Here is a 17909-nt window from a genome sequence, read left to right on the forward strand (position 1 = left end):
CAGTTTTCTGGCATAAAATACTTATATTTCGGCATCGTTGAGCATAAATATTTTCTTGTTATCACATGTAAACATAATTACATTTCATTGTTTTTGTTTAATTGCTTTAATTTTTTTTCACATTAGTGTGCTGTACAAAATCAGATCGGCCACCAAAGCAGATAAGTGCTTTTACACAACGTGAAAAATAATTTCTTGCTTTGCTATTCTGATTGCAGAAATATAAACTCAGCTTTAATTTCATAAGTAAACATAGGTAATCTCCTCTCCATACTCGAATCTTTTGCAACTCCGGGGGAACGTAACTTTTTTTTCGGCCGGGTGACTGCTCATCTTTAATTTAGCACCCCGCCGAGACAATAAAGCACATAGGCTGGCACCAAGTTGGAGGTCGGCCTTCCCATCATGCTGTTCACCTGTGTTCTTCACGACGTTCCCGTTGTACTTTCTGAAGATGACCTCCTTACTGAACTTCATCCCACCGGCGCCTATTCTGTCACCAGGCTCTACGAAGGGACTCAACCAGCACCAGCTATACTTGTGTATTTTCACTCTTCAGCAGACCTCTCCACCATCTACATGACTGGAGCCCGTATTCGTGGTCGTCTTTATCCAGCAGAACCCACTCCAGAGGATATTCAAGTCCAGCTCCAGCTACAGGACGACGAACCCTCTCAGCCTGCAACAGCCGCTCTGATCGCCGTAACCACGCTATCTTCCTCCACCTCATCACCACAACCTTCGTCTTCCATTTACACCACTCCTGCCACTACTACCACTACTATCACCACCATTACCACTTCAGCCCACCTGCCTATTACTACTACTGTCATGTCTCATTCCTTCCCTCTTATGACGTCTATTCTTCCCTTCCCTCCCAACCCTGATCTAACACATCCGCAGAGCGCATCTCTTCAGTCACCTGCCGAGGGAAATTCTACTACAGATGCTCCTGGAAACATCGTACATCTTCCACCGATACCACCGCCTTCTGCCTATGCTAACACCTATAGCTGCGTGGTTTGCGGTGTAGAGCCTAGCATACCATCTGCAATCATCGCCCAGGAACTCCGCCAGGCAGGACTACCCGTGCGAAGAGCTTTCCGCATTTACAACGCCGACGGTCCAACATATCTAGTCAGACTTCTCCTTCCAACTTCTGACGACGCCGCACGACTCATCGCCACTGGGATCCACCTCAACGGCCGTCACCATCGGATCGAACCATCTCGTTCACCTCCCCAAACTTCGCCTCATCCCACCACATCTCGTAGCCGTCCCCGGCCTGCCCCACCTCCCCAACCACCTAGTCCATATCTTCGATCTTATCCACCCCCACCTCCACCCGGTTATTTTTCACCACCACCACCTTCCTTTGACATCATTCGACTTCTCCTCACTTCTCTTGTTAACTTCTCCTCCTTCTATCATAGCGTTGCACTTCACCTATTTCCCTCCCACCTTGTCTAAACCTTCGCTACATAGCATCGCTGTCCTATCTATTCATGTCTTGTATCCAATCTCAATCTAACCCAGTATAATTACCCCACTTCGCCACCTCCACACTTTAATTACCTCACCTACTCCCATCTCCTTCTTCTAATACCCCTCCTCAACCCCGTCATCTCTCCTGGCCAGAGAGAGGGCGACACCCTCTAGGTGGCCCGCCCCACCCCTTCAGGGTGGGGAATGAAAGCATTGAAGCAAGCAAGCATAAGTAAAAACACACTTTCATTTTGACATTTGTATAAAACCATGAAGTAACCAGAACTGGTAACTTGAATCACACTGCAAACAACCTGAAGCAGTAGACAATGCACGCTGAGACCGGAAACGACGAACTGCACGTCATGTGAAAGCTTTACGTACTACTAACCAAAGAACTTCAAAATTCGTGTCTTGTTCAGTTTAGTTTTTATTCTTCGGGTTTGACCACAGTGGTTCTCCACTAGGTTGTGCTACACCTTACTTAAAAACACTTTATCTCAAAATATACGGGATCATTAATGAAAAACGGGACAATTTGCGCCCCTATGTATTTTGAAGGGACAGCGAGACACGTAAGAGAAATAATGGACGATTCCGTAAAATACGCGACGTCTGGTCACCCTAGGTTATGTCATCCTCAGTATTTATTTGATGACTCTCGATAAATTTAACGAAGGCTACAGAACCACCCACACTTATTTTTACAAAAATATGTTATTAATTTAAGATGAAAGGCTATGTCAGTAGTTGATTCTGATCTTTGTAAGTTACCGTACTTTAATATTCATCTAAAAGTTTTGTTTGGTGTTGATTTTCTGGAATGTTAACTGAAATCTAACATATCCTTATACCAGGCGAGTCTTCTGCCCTTATTCGACGTTAGGCTACCCTTCTAACGCCGAGAATGGGAAGGTCGATAGTCCTCTGCCTAAATCTGATGTTGTTCCAAGGCACTGTGGACGTACCTTGCAGAGCAAGGTAGACTAGCGACAAGCATGCTTCAATGAGCCTGAATGTCAGTTCAACGGCGTGCTCAGATGTGCGTTAATGAAGAAAGAAGGCCACCTGTTTCGAGCACTTAGCCACTTACCGTACTTCGCTAGCAAATTGGGTGCTCAGTTACTCAGATTCAAATCACCTGACCATTATATCCTCGTCCAGCCCTGCTTATTAAAAGGCCATAAGCGTCCACTCACGGAATAAACATGAAACATATAAACAAAAAAGTAAACTATTCCTAGCGAGGATTTGAATTTGACTCCATGCACGTTAACACGTTACATGTTCCGTGCCCGTTTTAACTGAGCACTCGGTGCGTAGTCAGTAGGTATTAGTTTATCCTATGTACGTGGATCTAACGCACTTAGTCATTGGCCAACGTTTCGCTTTCGGTAGAGATGGGTTATCGCATCCACTGAGGAGCAATATCAATCCACAATCCATGGCATGAGGCCTTCAGACCACTGGAGAGAGTACGTAGCATCACACATACTGTCGCGCACCAGCAGGGCCCAATGTTTACATAAATTGAGGGTGGCCTAAAACTAAAGGGGCTGTAGACTCGCATGGTATATCCAGTGAGCCTGAAACCCTAGTTCATGTTCTTGGTTCATGTCCACGAGGGGACTTGTTTGGGAATGTTAGGCACAATCTAGAATTGCAGCAGCATTCTCCCAGAGACGTTACGAGGTACATGAAGAGGTGTTATGTGTTTCTGACGGTGGAAGCAACCGGAAAATGTATATAATCGCAACTGACCGAGGAAAGGACTTTGCATATATTCAGGACTCCACCATTAAATGTGAGGTCGACTCTAGTCAGCCAGCAATGGTAGACGCGGAGAAGCGAGCCATCTATGAACGAACCATCAGCTACTGTACTTCAGAGAACCATACAACATCTCCTGGATAAGCGTTGTAAGACTTTTCATCGGAGCAAGAAGAACCATATCAAAATTCTTACTTTTTTCCTTTCAAAATTGTGGGCATCCCCAAGAATCTATGCTATGATTTAATCGTCTTGGCCATTAAAGGCTCCGTCCAAATTGTTAGAAATCACTTCTATAGTACTGCATACGAGAAGGATTAACTCCGGAAAACTCTTCATGGTTGAACATACTGTACATTGAATATGTGTTATGGTATACTTTGCACCGGGTGAGCTGGCCGTGCGGTTAGGGGCGCGCGGCTGTGAGCTTGCAACCGGGATATAGTGGGTTCTAACCCCACTGTCGACAGCCCTGAATATGGTTTTCCGTGATTTCCCATTTTCACACCAGGCAAATGCTGGTGCTGTGCCTTAATTAAAGCCACGGTCGCTTCCTTCCAACTCCTAGGCCTTTTCCATCCCACCGTCGCTATAAGACCTATCTGTGTCGATGCGACGTAAAGCCACTAGCAAAAAAAAAGTATACTTTGCAAGATTTAGAAAGCCTATCATTGTAGGAAGTACAGATAAATAAAATAAAAATAGTCAGTCTATAATAGAATAGAATGCGGGAACTTCAATTTTAATGAGACTGATGTATTTATGCCGGCCCCGTGGTGTAGGGCTAGCGTGCCTGCCTCTTACCCGGAGGTCACGGGTTCGATTCCTGGCCAGGTCAGGGATTTTTACCTGGACCTGAGGGCTGTTTCGAGGTCCACTCAGCCTACGTGATTAGAATTGAGGAGCTATCTGACGGTGAGATAGCGGCCCCGGTCTAGAAAGCCAAGAATAACGGCCGAGAGTATTCGTCGTGCTGACCACACGACACCTCGTAAACGGCAGGCCTTCGGGATGAGCAGCGGTCGCTTGGTAGGCCAAGGCCCTTCAAGGGCTGTAGTGCCATGGGGTTTGGTTTGGTTTGGATGTATTTATATTGCTGTTCGTCTTTTCCAGTTTTTGTTATTGCTGTTTCGAATAAAATATTTACCATGTTGTCTACATTTGTTTTGGTTTTATATTTTGTATTCAAGCAACAGTTACAATCCGCGTTTCACCCTTTGGGTATGTCGCAAGATATTCAGTATCTAGAGTGTCTATGAAAGCTGTAGTTATAGCTATTGAGTTTGTCTGGTAGGCTAATTCCCACTGCCTTAAGATCTGGTGCACTTCATTCATATACTTAATAGTCTAGGGTCGAAAATAACTTTGCATATCTGGACACGTGGCTGCCGTGGGCCGCTTTATAGCTACATGTTTGCATCGGCTGAGAAGATACACTGCTACCTCGGTTTCTTTTCCGTATGGGCACATGGGTCACGTGGTTTTACCAATTCTGTGAAAGTACTGAAGGGGGAGAATATTGGTGTGCTCTCGGCAATATACATTTCGGAAGAACAGTTGTGTGTATGAGGCTTTTGGACAGGATAACTATGTTCAATCTATTCCAGATTTGTGTGTAGAAGTGTCTTTGTTTCTGCTCGCATAGAGATAGAAGCTTACCGTATGTACTAATGTTCTGTCTTGTTGAATCCATGTTAACTAGGAAATTAGCTCGTTCATTTCCATAATGTCCGAAATGTCATCGGATCCAGTGAAGAGTGAATTTGTTGGCAGCAAGTACAGCGTGCATGTCCCTTCGAATCTTGCCTGCACCCAAGCATCTTCTTCTACAAGGTGTTATTATTATTATTATTACTACTAGTATTATTAAATTAAAATATAATTTACAGCATTGCCTACAGTCGTACCCATCGTTCGTTGGTTTATTAGCTTTCTCGGTAGATGAGTGGTGGTGTCTGACCCATGATCAAGGGTTCCATTCCAAACATCCATGCGTTGCTCATCGTATATTCTTTCTCAACTCATACTTATGACTAAATTACCGCCCTTGAGGCGATAGAGGTGGGATCCCTCGCTGAGTCCGGGAGGAAACCAAATCCTGGAGGGTAAACGGATTAAGAAGAAAGGAAATAATAATAATAATAATAATAATAATAATAATAATAATAATAATAATAATAATAATGATAATAATAATAATAATAATAATAATAATAATAATAATAATAATAATGCATAGCCTCTAGAAAGGCTTGGTGGCGACCTAATGAGGACGAAATGAATGGCGAAGACGTCATAAATACCCAGTCCCCAAGCCAGGGGAATTAAGAGTACGAGGAGGTTGATTCTGAGAATTGAACCGGAGCCATCGGACCAAAGGCGAGCATTCTATCCATTTATCCACAAAGCCGGACTTCAAGTTTCTAAGTACTTTGCTAAATCCTAGGCTACCATTTCCACCGATCATGTGTTGAGTATTGGCAGTGGCAGAGGCCAGGGTAGTAGCTTGTGAAACAGTCTTGACAAGACAACAGGCTACTCCGGTGGCTATTGCCTGAAGCTCAAAATTCTAGGCTTGACGCTCACAAAACCAACTATCGGAAAGAGGTAATCTAAGTTTAGTGTTAGCCCAAGTGTTGATCGCAGTATACGCCACCGATTACCAAACTAAATTATTGTATTCACGAATTGCACAAAATATTGTATATAAAATCAGGTAATGTAATAACACCAATTCCGTTTATTATTCCATATTTTCTCACCTACTTCTTGCTGTGTCCGTTCAGAATGATTATTCAGGAATGCTGGATCCACAGGTCCACTTATGTTGTACATCTTGCATTTGCAGAAACCATCTCGGGATTCTGGATCCCTGGAAACAGTAGACGATTTACAGTAGTAATAGGCATGGAAAAGAAATACTATCAACCAAATGTCCAAAAATAAAATTTATTTCATGTGGTATATGTATCATTATTATCAATAACTCGTTGCGTTCTGAAAATCTTATTGAATGCAGTAAGAGCAATATGTAAAATTCTCCTATTACTTATAAGTTGCTGTTGTGTTTGTCTATTATTTTGTTTTACATCGCACAGACACAGACAGGTCTTTTTTAAGTTTATTTATTGTCGCTTTAACTTAGAAAGTCATATCGCGACATTCATAATTATACATACAGGATTATTACATTGATTACATAGAGTTACAATTATAAAAATAACAACAGTACATATTGATCAGATAGTGATTATTTGTCATTGAATAGATTTGTTTGTCTAGCAAACTTAATGATGTTTTTACACTGAGTATCTTTGTTGAAGATGTCACATACACTATTATTCTGGTTTAAATTACACAGTTGTCTTTGTTGATCGTATAGATGACATTCTAGTAAAATGTGGTCGACAGTCTTCTTTTCTTGACAGGCGTCACGTATTGGTGGAGGTTTCTTAGAGAAGATATGTGCATGAGTCAGTTTGCTATGGCCTATACGTATTCTAGTAATGAGCACTTGTTCTCGACGCTGAAGGAATGAAACATCAAATTTATCTGTAGACCCACGCCTGATATCACGGAGTCTTGCGGGTTGTTCCCTTGTCCACTCAGTTAACCACTGTTTTCGGATCTTTGTAGTAAGAAAAGGAGCAACATCGGTGTAGGGGATTAGAAAGTTTGGATCATGTACAGGAAGACGAGTTGCTTCTTTAGCTGATATGTCGGCTTGTTCATTGCCTTTTATTCCCTTGTGTTAGGGAATCCATATTATGGTAACTTACTGTCCTTTATTTTTCACAGTATTGTAAGTCTGCAGTATGTCTTGGGCTAATGTATTTGAGGATGATGCATTTTGAATGAGTTTTACTGTTGATAAAGAATCACTACGGATTAGAAAAGGTTCTTTCTTGGGGGAACTCTTTATGGATTACATAGCTTTTAGGATAGCATACACATGTGAATATGGAGCATGTAGCTGGTAGTGCATACTTCATTGTGTGATCGGGGTGGACAACAGCACAGCCACTACCATATTCGGTTTTTGAGCCATCAATGTATATAGGAGTGTGTCTGGGCAGACTTTCACACTTTTCAGATAGCATTTGTTATATACGGTACTGTCTGTTGTTTCTTTATTGAATTCACTTAAATCTAATATTATTGGTGGTGGTTCAGCTTTCCATGGAGGGAATGTGATGTCTTTTTTAGTTCTTGAAGCAATCGGGGGAACTGAAGAATTAATTTCCTGTAAGTATTGCGTAAACCTAATGTAGAAAGGTATATGTCTCTTTTGTTGCGAGGAATAGCGTTGAGGCTGATAGCGTGGGTAAATATAAGCATGTGCTCTGGAGTGAGGAGAGGCCGCTATCTTGACTGCTTAGTTGATAGTCAGTTGTTTTCTGCGAGTCCGAAGCGGAGGTTCATTAGCTTCAATTAATAAACTTGAGATCGGTCTAGTTTCGAATGCTCCCAAGGCAATCCGGAGAGACGTGTTTTGAATCGGGTCAAGCGTTTTCAGTGAGGATGCGGTAGCTGAATTATATATATAATAGAACAAGTGCACATTAATACATGAAGATCTGCTCCCCAGTTGTTACCTGCCAATGATGTGAGTACATTAATTCGATGTAGGCAATCTTTTTTACAGTTTTTAGATGAGAGTTCCACGTCAATTTTCTGTCAAAGGTCATTCCTAGTATTTTTATTTCATTTACGATCTCAATTTTATTTGCCTTGAGGTACAATGCTGGGCAGTTACTATCACTCTTTTGTTTGGAAAATAAGATGCATTTAGTTTTGGTTGAAGAAAATGTAAAGCCTGTGTGTTTTCCCCATTTGGCAATATCTTCAAGAGAATTTTGTATAATTTTTTGGGTGGTTGACAGGTTGCGACCTCTACAAAAAATAGTCATGTCATCAGCAAAGAGGCAGGTCTTTACAGGAGGGTTAACGCATGACGTGATGCCATTTATAGCTACTAAGAATAGTATTACACTCAGAACTGAGCCTTGTGGGACACCATTTTCTAAACTGACTTCTTGGGACAGGACACCATTAGCTCGAACTTGAATGCGTCGGTCTTGCAGGAAGTTATAGATAAAAGTGATCATGTTTCCCTTAATGTTATATTGCAGTAGAGTTTTAATAACATGAGTTTTCCGCACCATATCATATGCTTTATGAATATCTAGGCAGACTGCAAGGAGATGTTGTCCGTAATGAAAGGCATCGAGGATTTCTGACTCTTAACACTACTAAGGTCTCAGCTGTTGAGTGAAACTGTCGGAAGCCACACTGTTCTGCAGTGAAGAAATTCTGTTGTTCCAGAACCCATTTTAGTCTTTTATTTATTACTTTTCCATTAATCTGCACATAGTGCAGGTTAGAGGTATTGGTCGATAGTTACCTGGTAACATGTGGTCGCAGCCAGGCTTAGGTATTGTAATTACTATAGCTTCCCTCCAAGCTACAGGAAAGACTTTCTGTGACCAAATGAAATTAAATATTTCAGTGAGGAATGCTAGGCCTTCAGGAGGAAGTTCTTTCAAGAAGTCATATATAATATCGTCAGGACCTGGGCTTGTACTTCGGCAGCTACTTAGTTCAAGTAGTACTTCAGTAATACTGATATTATCGTTGTAGCACTGGTCAGCACTGAGGTGGATGTGTGACTGTAAATCAGGACAATCTTTACGAGAGGATAAAAATTCTTGTTCATAGTTGGAATCACTTGAAATTTTTGCAAAGTTCTGTGCTAATGCATTTGCAATATCGTGATGTGTAGTTCTAACCGATCCAGTCGTTTTATTGAGGGCTATGATACTGAGGGTTTCTTAAACCCTCTTATTTTTCGTAGGTGTTTCCAAATTGTGTTTTGTGGGTCTGATGAGAAAGAGATGACACATACTTCAGCCAAGATGCTCGTTTACTCTCTTTTATGCCTTTTCGGGCTGCAGCACGACTTTCCTGGAACCGTAATTTGTTTTGTAAAGTGAGATGGCATTTATACTTGTAGAATGCTTAGTTTTTCTTTTTAACTGCAACTTTACAGGAATCATTCCACCAAGGAACTTATTTTCTGTAAGTTGTATTGTTGGTCCTTGGAACAGAATTTTCTGCGGCTTTAAGTATGATATTAGTGAATTCTCTTACAATATAGTCAATGTTGTAATTTTTGAAATGGGTAGGTGGTGGTAATCTGTATAACTCTGCCTTAATATTTTCTTTGTATTCTTGCCAATTAGCATGTTTAGTATTCCATTTATTTGGGCATACACTTGGGTGGGGCTTGTTGTTTCCATTTATTATGATAGGAAAATGATCACTTCCGAAAAGGGTTTTGCTAGCTGATGATGTATATATCGTTGCTGCATCTGGAGTGCTCAGACACAGATCTATAGTACTAAAAGTTCCGTGCTGGATATCATAATGAGTAGGACCATTCGAGGCTATTAGGATCAAATTTTCAGAATCTAGCAACGATTCAATTATTCTTCCTCTTGTGTTAGTGTAGAGACAGTTCCATAGGGTGTTATGGGAGTTGAAATCCCCTAAGAGGAGGAATGGTTTAGGATGTTGATTTATCAGATCTACTAATTCATTTAAATCCATGTTCTGGCTGCTGGGCAAATAAATATTACAGATGCATAGGGAAAATGTTAGAAAGACTGTAACTGCTACTGCTTCCAAATTGGTTTTTAGTGGTATTTCTTTTTGAGGAACATTGTCATGTATGTAAGTAGCAACCCCTCCACTTGCATGAATGGGATTGTTGCGGTTTTTGTGATATGCTGTGAATTGTCTCATATTAGCTACGTAGTTATCTCGAAAATTAGTTTCTGTAGTTTCGGGTTGTTCATTAATAAATTGTTGTAGATATTCGTATTGAGGGTAAAATCCGTTCATATTCCACTGCAGTATCCAAGAATTCATGATGGCTTTTTTAAAGCTGTATTTACTAGATTTGATCCTTATCAGTTATTGGGATTTTCTGATCTAGGGCAGGCTGGATATCATTGGTGATGTTTATGGCAGTAAATAGTTTCTTAACAAGTCTGGTACTCTGGTTTTTAATTTTTTTGTCCTGATAGTAGGGGTATAGTTTATGCAGGGTCTCGATGAGATCTTCAACATGGGAAGTGTAAGATAATGCAATAGGTAAGATATTTGTTGCTGATGTTCCTTTAGTATTTTCAGATAAACTTTTGAGTTGTATGGAATTCAAAATAAAATTGGAGGGATTAGCTTCTATTACTTCCTTAACAGGAAGTAGTTGTTCTTCAAGACTGAGGGGATTTAATACCATTAGTTTCTTCTTAGGCTGTTTAATGTCTTGGGTTTTATGTGATCCTAGAACAGGAAATTCATCATCTGTTTTATCATGTCCCGAGACAGAAGAGTTATCTAAGAAGGAATTACTATAAGCCTTGGAAGTGTTATTTGAAGAGTCACTTGAAAGGAAGGGTTCGTTTTATTCCTTGAGGTTTAGTTATGAGTGATTCTTTATTTGCTTCATATATTGGGACTGAAGTGTTCAAGTTCAAGGAGACGCCCTGTTGAGGGAGGTTTCTAGAGGAAGATGATGTGTCATTAGAATGTTCAATAATTTGCTGAGGGTCAGTAGTTGGCTGAGGATTCACAGCTGCATTTGCTGGGTTGGAGGTGTCCTCCTTGGAGGAAATTGAATGTTGATCAGGTGGCTGGTTGTTTTCTTTTAAAGTCTCAGGTGGTGAGGGACATACTCGGACCAGGTGGCCTTCTTCTTTGCAAATAAAACAGGTGGGAGCGTCTGACGAAGTGTAAATCCAATAACTGGTTCCTTCAAAACATATTTGTAGTGCATTCAGTAGTTTATTGAAATCGTCGGGTTTAACATATAGTTGTCGGTGGAAGCTAGGAATGTGTGTGGATTCCGGAATATTAATTCCAGCCTTTAGGTTGGATATAGATGACATTGGTTTGATACCCAGTTGTTGTAAGTGTTCTTCAATGACTGTGTTGGGTAAAATAGGACATACATTGGATAATATCACTCTCTTGTTTGCGACAATTAACGGTCTGAGTGTAAGATCAATATTATTGATTCTAATTACAGGGTGACTGAGTGACAATTCCTGAACAATTTTTGTGTTCGATAGGAATATGCAAAGAGTTTGAAATACGAGATAACGTATGTTAGCTGGATCTGTTATTTTTCCTACAGCAAGGACGTAGTCTCTTATTGGGATTCCGTCGTGAGCATCAATAATAATAGCCTGTTCTTCTTTTTGGTGTTAACTGCATTACAGAAGCATAACTCTTCTGAGACTGTTTAGGAACATTATGGATAGAACTGTCGGTAGGGTTATGTACGGTCTGATTTCCTTGGTAAGAAGCCATTTCTTTGAGGGTGGAAGGCTTTGAAGCCTCCCTGAATTACGATGTTCAACTGTTGGTTATTGATATCCTAACGGTTTTTTACACGTAGAACAGAAAAAAAAATCAATTTCACTCTAATTAAATAAAATTATGTCGAGTCAAGTCCTCGAAGTTTACACTGAGTAGTAATACTCACATTTAGTCCAGCATTTGCATTGAGAAAGGACTTGAAGTATGTTTATTTAGGTAAAAACTGGCACACATCAATAACACGTCTGTACTCATTCACTGCCACACAAAATCAGACAGGTCTTATGACAACGAATATGGGATAGACTGGGAAGGAAGCGACCGTGGCTTTAATTAAAGTACAGCCCCAGAATGTGCCTGGTGTGAAGAAAAGCAAACCGCGAAAAATCATCTTCAAGGCTGCCCAAGCGGGGTTTGAACCTACCATCTTCCTAATGCAAACGCACAGCTACGTGACCCAAACTGTGAAGCCAACTCACTCCGTTCATTTTCATTATTTGATACTGATACTCGTGATATGATTTAAAAATATAAAATCATAATGCCAACATATTTAAAGGCAGCCATATACATATATATGTTTCTTAATCTGCTTGCCCTCCAGGGTTGGCTTTTCCCTCGGACTCAGCGAGGAATCCCACCTCTACCACCTCAAGGGCAGTGTCCTGGAGCTTCAGACTCTGGACTGAGGAATACAACTGGGGAGGGTGACCAGTACTTCGCCCAGGCGGCCTCACCTGCTATGTTGAACAGGGGCCTTCGTGGGGGAATGGGAAGATTGGAAGGGATAGACAAGGAAGAGGGAAGGAAGCGGCCGTAGCCTTAAGTTAGGTAACATCCCGGCATTTGCTTGGAGGAGAAATGGGAAGCACGAAAAACTACTTCGAGGATGGCTGGGGGGGGGGGGGGGAATCGAACCCACCTCTACTCAGTTGACCTTCCGAGGCTGAGTGGACCCCGTTCCAGCCCTCGTACCACATTTCAAATTTCGTGGCAGAGCCGGGAATCGAACCCGGGCCTCTGGGAGTGGAAGATATATATATCGGGTAATTCTCTTGCACCCACGAATACCGAGCTCGATAGCTGCAGTCGCTTAAGTGCGGCCAGTATCCAGTAATCGGGAGATAGTGGGTTCGAGCCCCACTGTCGGCAGCCCTGAAGATGGTTTTCCGTGGTTTCACATTTTCACACCAGGCAAATGCCGGGGCTGTACCTTAATTAAGGCCACGGCCGCTTCCTTCCACTTCCTAGGCCTTTCCTATCCCATCGTCGGTGCGACGTAAAGCAAATAGCACACACTAATTTTGTTTTATGCAGCCTAACTAAAACCTTCGGTTTTATGTATGTCATAAAAAACATCTCCATTTCTGATATGCACAGAAAAATCAAACAAATATATTTGTATTTACCGCCTAACCATAATAGGAAGACGTTATGCTGTAACATGATATATACAGTGGCAATCACGAGTGCACTCTCTAAATAATAATACGAAAATGAAACATCTGCGAAACGTCCGACTCGTTGGCTGAATGGTCAGCGTACTGACCTTCAGTTCAGAGGGTCCCGGGTTCGATTCCCGGTCGGGTCGGGGATTTTAACCTTCATTGGTTAATTCCAGCGGCTCGGGGGCCGGGTGTTTGCGCTGTCCCCAACATCCCTGCAACTCACACACCACACATAACACTATCCTCCATCACAATAACACGCAGTTACCTACACATGGCAGATGCCGCCCACCCTCATCGGAGGGTCTGCCTTACAAGGGCTGCACTCGGCTAGAAATAGCCATACGAAATTATTATTATTATTATTATTATTATTATTATTATTATTATTATTATTATTATTATTATTATTATCTGCGAAACACGAAGCGGATATTGTGGCAGCGTTAAAATTATCACATGGGCCATATAATATGCACACATTGTGTCCCGTCGCAGTACACTAAGGCGTATTCGCCAACTGCAAGGACATCGGGTGGGTGTTGCGTGTTAGGTGGAAAGTTCGAATCCGGGCCGAGGATACTTTTCTTATTTTTGTTTTTGTGATTTTTAAATCAATGTACGTGAAGTATCCTCTTTTACGCCTATTTTCAGTGAATGAGAGTGTGTGTGTCCCTATGACGGAACGATCTGACATCAGGGCTGGATAAATACGGAATAAGAAGTAGGGGGAACCAAACTTCCCTAACAATGTTTAGCTACGGTATCAAATGCTCGAAGTGATGACCTGCTTGGTTTATGCACACCTCGGCCAGCTGTTGAATAGATCTTCTAGCTCGCCGAAGCACCGGTGTTATTGATCTGAAACCTTCAGTGATGAGTTGCTGAAGGTGCTCGGAATTTTCTAGCGCTTGAGTGTAAATTCAGATGGCGACGGACGGCTACCATCAAATGTGGTGGAGCTCCATCCTGTTAAAACCTCATCGTTGAACGATCCCTAAGTGGCACATCCTCCAGCAGAAGTGGGAGTTCATGGCAGAGAATGTGCAGGTAGCGTGTGCCTGTTAAATGACCCTCGAAGAAATCCGGTCCGATGAGGCGATTACCCAAGACTCCAAACCATACATTCGCTCCCCATTGTACTTGTTAGGTTGCCTGTCGCATTCATTCAGGATTGTCAGCACTCCAGTAGTGCATGTTGTGGCTGTTGATGGTTCCATTATTGTGGAATCGGAAGTCTTCCGCGAACAAGATTTCCGACAGGAATGCTGCATAGTTTTCCACATTTCCTAATAGCCACTCACAGAAATTCATTCAAGCTTCGAAATCTCGCCCGTGCAGCTCTTGGTGTAGCTGTAGATGGTAAAGGTTATATTTATGTACATGCAGTATTCCACACGGATGGGATGTTCAACTGTTGTGCAATTGCTCATATACTCTCGTGCTGTGTCCAGGACTGCCTCCTCATTCTCACCAGATGTTACAGTTTCCTCTCGGAGTCTTTGAATCACGCCTGTTGTCCGTACATGCCTTTCAACATTGCTGTAAGTCAGGGCCTCTCAGGGTGCCTGCGCGTGGTGCATGCACTGTGCACGGTGCAAGAGACGACTTGGCTTGGTTGAACAGAGTGCAGACCCCCCACTCCTCGATTTGGGGCAATAGCGCTTACTCTCTCTTTCCTCACGCCTGTCTCGCTCGCTCCGCCTGTCTCCCTCTGCCCCACTTGCGCCGTAGCGCTCCAAATCCAGACTGACTTGAGCCGAGCATAGGCGAGTTGAGCCGAGCTTAGCCGAGTAGCCAAGAGACGAAGCGTTGATCCGAGCCATGCCGAGCGGCTGCGATGCACAGTGCACGGAGCTTGCGCCTCTATCTGCACGCGTGAGATTTTGGGCGTTTGAGAGGCCCTGCTGTAAGTAATTGCAGTCTGATGTCGCCTGTCTGGATACCTTCCCTGGTACAGATAGATGCCTGATACGCATTTTTCCTTGCTTCCCCATAGATAAGGAGTATGTTGACGTATTCATCCGTGGAAAACATGACGAATTACTGAAGGGACTCATTCAAGCCGCATAGCAGTGCACCGCACATTATCAATAACAGTGGTGTTCTACTGTTTGGATATGACACACACTGGTTTGTGTCTAACTATTAAAAGATTCTATCGATGCAAAAAAGACGTAGGATTCAAACCATCAATGCTATATTCCGTTAACTGCTAGGCTAGCAACTATAATGACATGCGCTACCGTGGCACGGCGAGTGTGTGCTTGTATTAAGAATAGATTAGTGTACATTACTCTGTCATTTCACTGCTTCATACGCTTTTCACGTCACTATAACCTCGTTTTAAGAATTAATTTCGCGCTTTGTTACACTCGGTCTCTAGGCACGACATATTAACATAGTAACATGGTAGACTGACGTAGATAAATGATTTAAATGATGTAATGTTTTTCGCACGAACTATAGCAACTGTCGGGCGTAGTCATAATCGCGTGCATTCTGAGCATAGGGGCATTAGTTTCACAAAGTATGCGAGTGTAGAAATATCGACCTTACGACGTTTACACACGTTTGTTAGGTTGCATAAAACAAAGTGAGTAGGCGCAAGAAAATCACACGGTATATACCGGCAAGGATTCTAGATATTCTGTTCTGCTTTCTAACAACAATAGTATTACTACAAGATGCCTGGAAGATACTATAATAACATCAGGAAGACCTTCGTAAGTACCTTTTCCAGAATTGTCTTGAAACAAGCTTATCACTATTGCACATAATCTAAAGTTATCTACAAACATCTAGAATATTATACAACATGTCCTTCGCACATGAAGATTCCAGAGAACACTTACATTAACACACACACACCCTAGGGGATTTTTCTGACCAACGTGGTAAACACGGACGGTTATTTACAAGTGATAAACATGGTGTAACTTCAACCTAACTCCCCTTGAGTGATAAACATATATCCAGAACTTTACTGAATGACAGAATAGATCAAGGGTTATTTATACTGTAACCAATAAATGTAGCTTAACTTATAATACCTGAGTTATATACACACAAATAAATGCAAATACATAACGTAACCTATAATACATGAAAGATTGTTTTCGGCTATACACATAACCTAAATTGCGTCAAAGAGTAGGTGAAATATTGGCCTTTATGAACTATATAAAGCGAAATAATACCCAAAATTCCAGATACAGTATTATTCTGTTTACAGTATTTTTGTTCGTATTAAAGTATTACTATAAAATTCGCTTTGTATTCGTGTCTTCCTTTTACCTGCGCACTTTCTAGCGATAGATTTACACCCTAGTGCTGAATCGCTCGACCTCGGCAATCTTCGAGATTCGTACTGGCAACCTCTGAAACAAAAACTATGAATCGCTTATGCATCGCTGTGCGACATCTGGCGTGCAGTTCACGCACTAGTACTGTTGTTATTTACACAGCAAAGCCAAACTATAGAATTCACTCCAGGAATAAGGTTCAATCGAGAAATGTTATATAATGTTATATAATGTGGGTGCAACACAGTTGTTGGCTTAAGATAACAATGGTTTAGAAAATTCATATCGATCGATCATATTATCGATTCAATTCAGATTTCATTTCCATTCAGTTGGCAGTACTAACAGAACCAGGAGAGCTCCCTCCTTACTCCTCAAACCCGTACACAAATCTATCGCTAAAAAGTGCGCAGATAATACTGTGTTCAATACTTTGTACAATTACCTGGGTATAGTAAGCTCCTTCCATTCAGCAATGGTAAAGTTGGTTTCCTCTCTCCCAGGAACGTAACACCAGTGGTCTGGCACAGACAGAGCCAGGACTATGTTCAAGTAAGGCATGGCTATAAGGACACTGAACACCAGGTTAAAGCTCAGATTGAATATCGTCTGGAAACGACCCTTCATCCCTACTTCTCGTAGCAAGTAATCGAAGATTGCGTCCTCATCCACTAGGTCGTCTACGGCGAGGATGGCTTTCAAACTGTCCGTGTGGTTCTTTTCATCAGCCATAATGACTTTCTCACTGGATCCTACGAAGGACAAAAAAGAATTGGAATGTGAGTCATACAATTAATGTAGTTGTTCACTGTAAGAGTACTTCGAAATATTTTTAAAACGATATATCCGCCCTCTTGCCCGCATGATTAGTGTACTGGGCTTCGGTCCGGAGTGCCCCGTGTTCGATTTCCGGCCGGACCGGGAATTTAGCCGCGTATGATTAATTCCTCTAGCACGGGGCTTGGTGTCTTTGTTCTTTTTAATATACATATTCACCTGCATAAAACAGATTACACTAAAAACACTTAATAGTAAATACATTCCTCCACATAGGGTAGGTGTCAGTAATGGCCGTAAAGTTGATCTAAATCCAGACATAGTGGCGACCCCAAGTAATGGGGATACGGCTAGGACGGAGAGGGAGATACTATAAATGGAATTTGTACACGTTGGCTGTACTGTGACTATGATTAGGTATGAGTATGGCCTCAGGAGCTGCCTGGCCGAGGCGGTAAAGGCGTGCTGGGTTCGCCCGGAAGGACGTGGGTTCGAATCCACGTCAGGAAGTCGTAGAATTTAAGAAACGGGAATTTCCACTTCCGGACGTGCACATGGCCCTGAGGTTCACTCAGCCTATACCCAAAATGAGTACCGGGTTAAATCCTGGGGGCAAAGGCGGCCGGGCGTAGAGCTAACCACTCTACCCCACCACCTGCCGAGTTTACGGATAGTTGCAGCCTTTACCTTCCACCCCTCCAAGGGCCTTCATGGCCTGTACGGAGATGAGTTTGCTTTT

At 42.1% G+C, this 17909-nt stretch overlaps 1 protein-coding gene across 1 annotated transcript in view; it reads right to left on the reverse strand.

Annotated features, from left to right (window-relative positions):
* LOC136886553 (organic cation/carnitine transporter 2) overlaps positions 1-17909 on the reverse strand; it is a 99535-nt gene that overhangs the window by 71636 nt on the left and 9990 nt on the right. Inside the window, exons 2-3 of the mRNA XM_067159367.2 lie at positions 16839-17145; positions 6018-6127 (exon numbers count right to left, since the gene is read on the reverse strand). Coding sequence (XP_067015468.2) covers positions 6018-6127; positions 16839-17145 — 417 coding nt within the window. The remainder of the gene's footprint in view (positions 1-6017; positions 6128-16838; positions 17146-17909) is intronic.

The sequence above is a fragment of the Anabrus simplex genome, chromosome 1, assembly GCF_040414725.1.
Source record: "Anabrus simplex isolate iqAnaSimp1 chromosome 1, ASM4041472v1, whole genome shotgun sequence".
Lineage (NCBI taxonomy): Eukaryota > Metazoa > Arthropoda > Insecta > Orthoptera > Tettigoniidae > Anabrus > Anabrus simplex.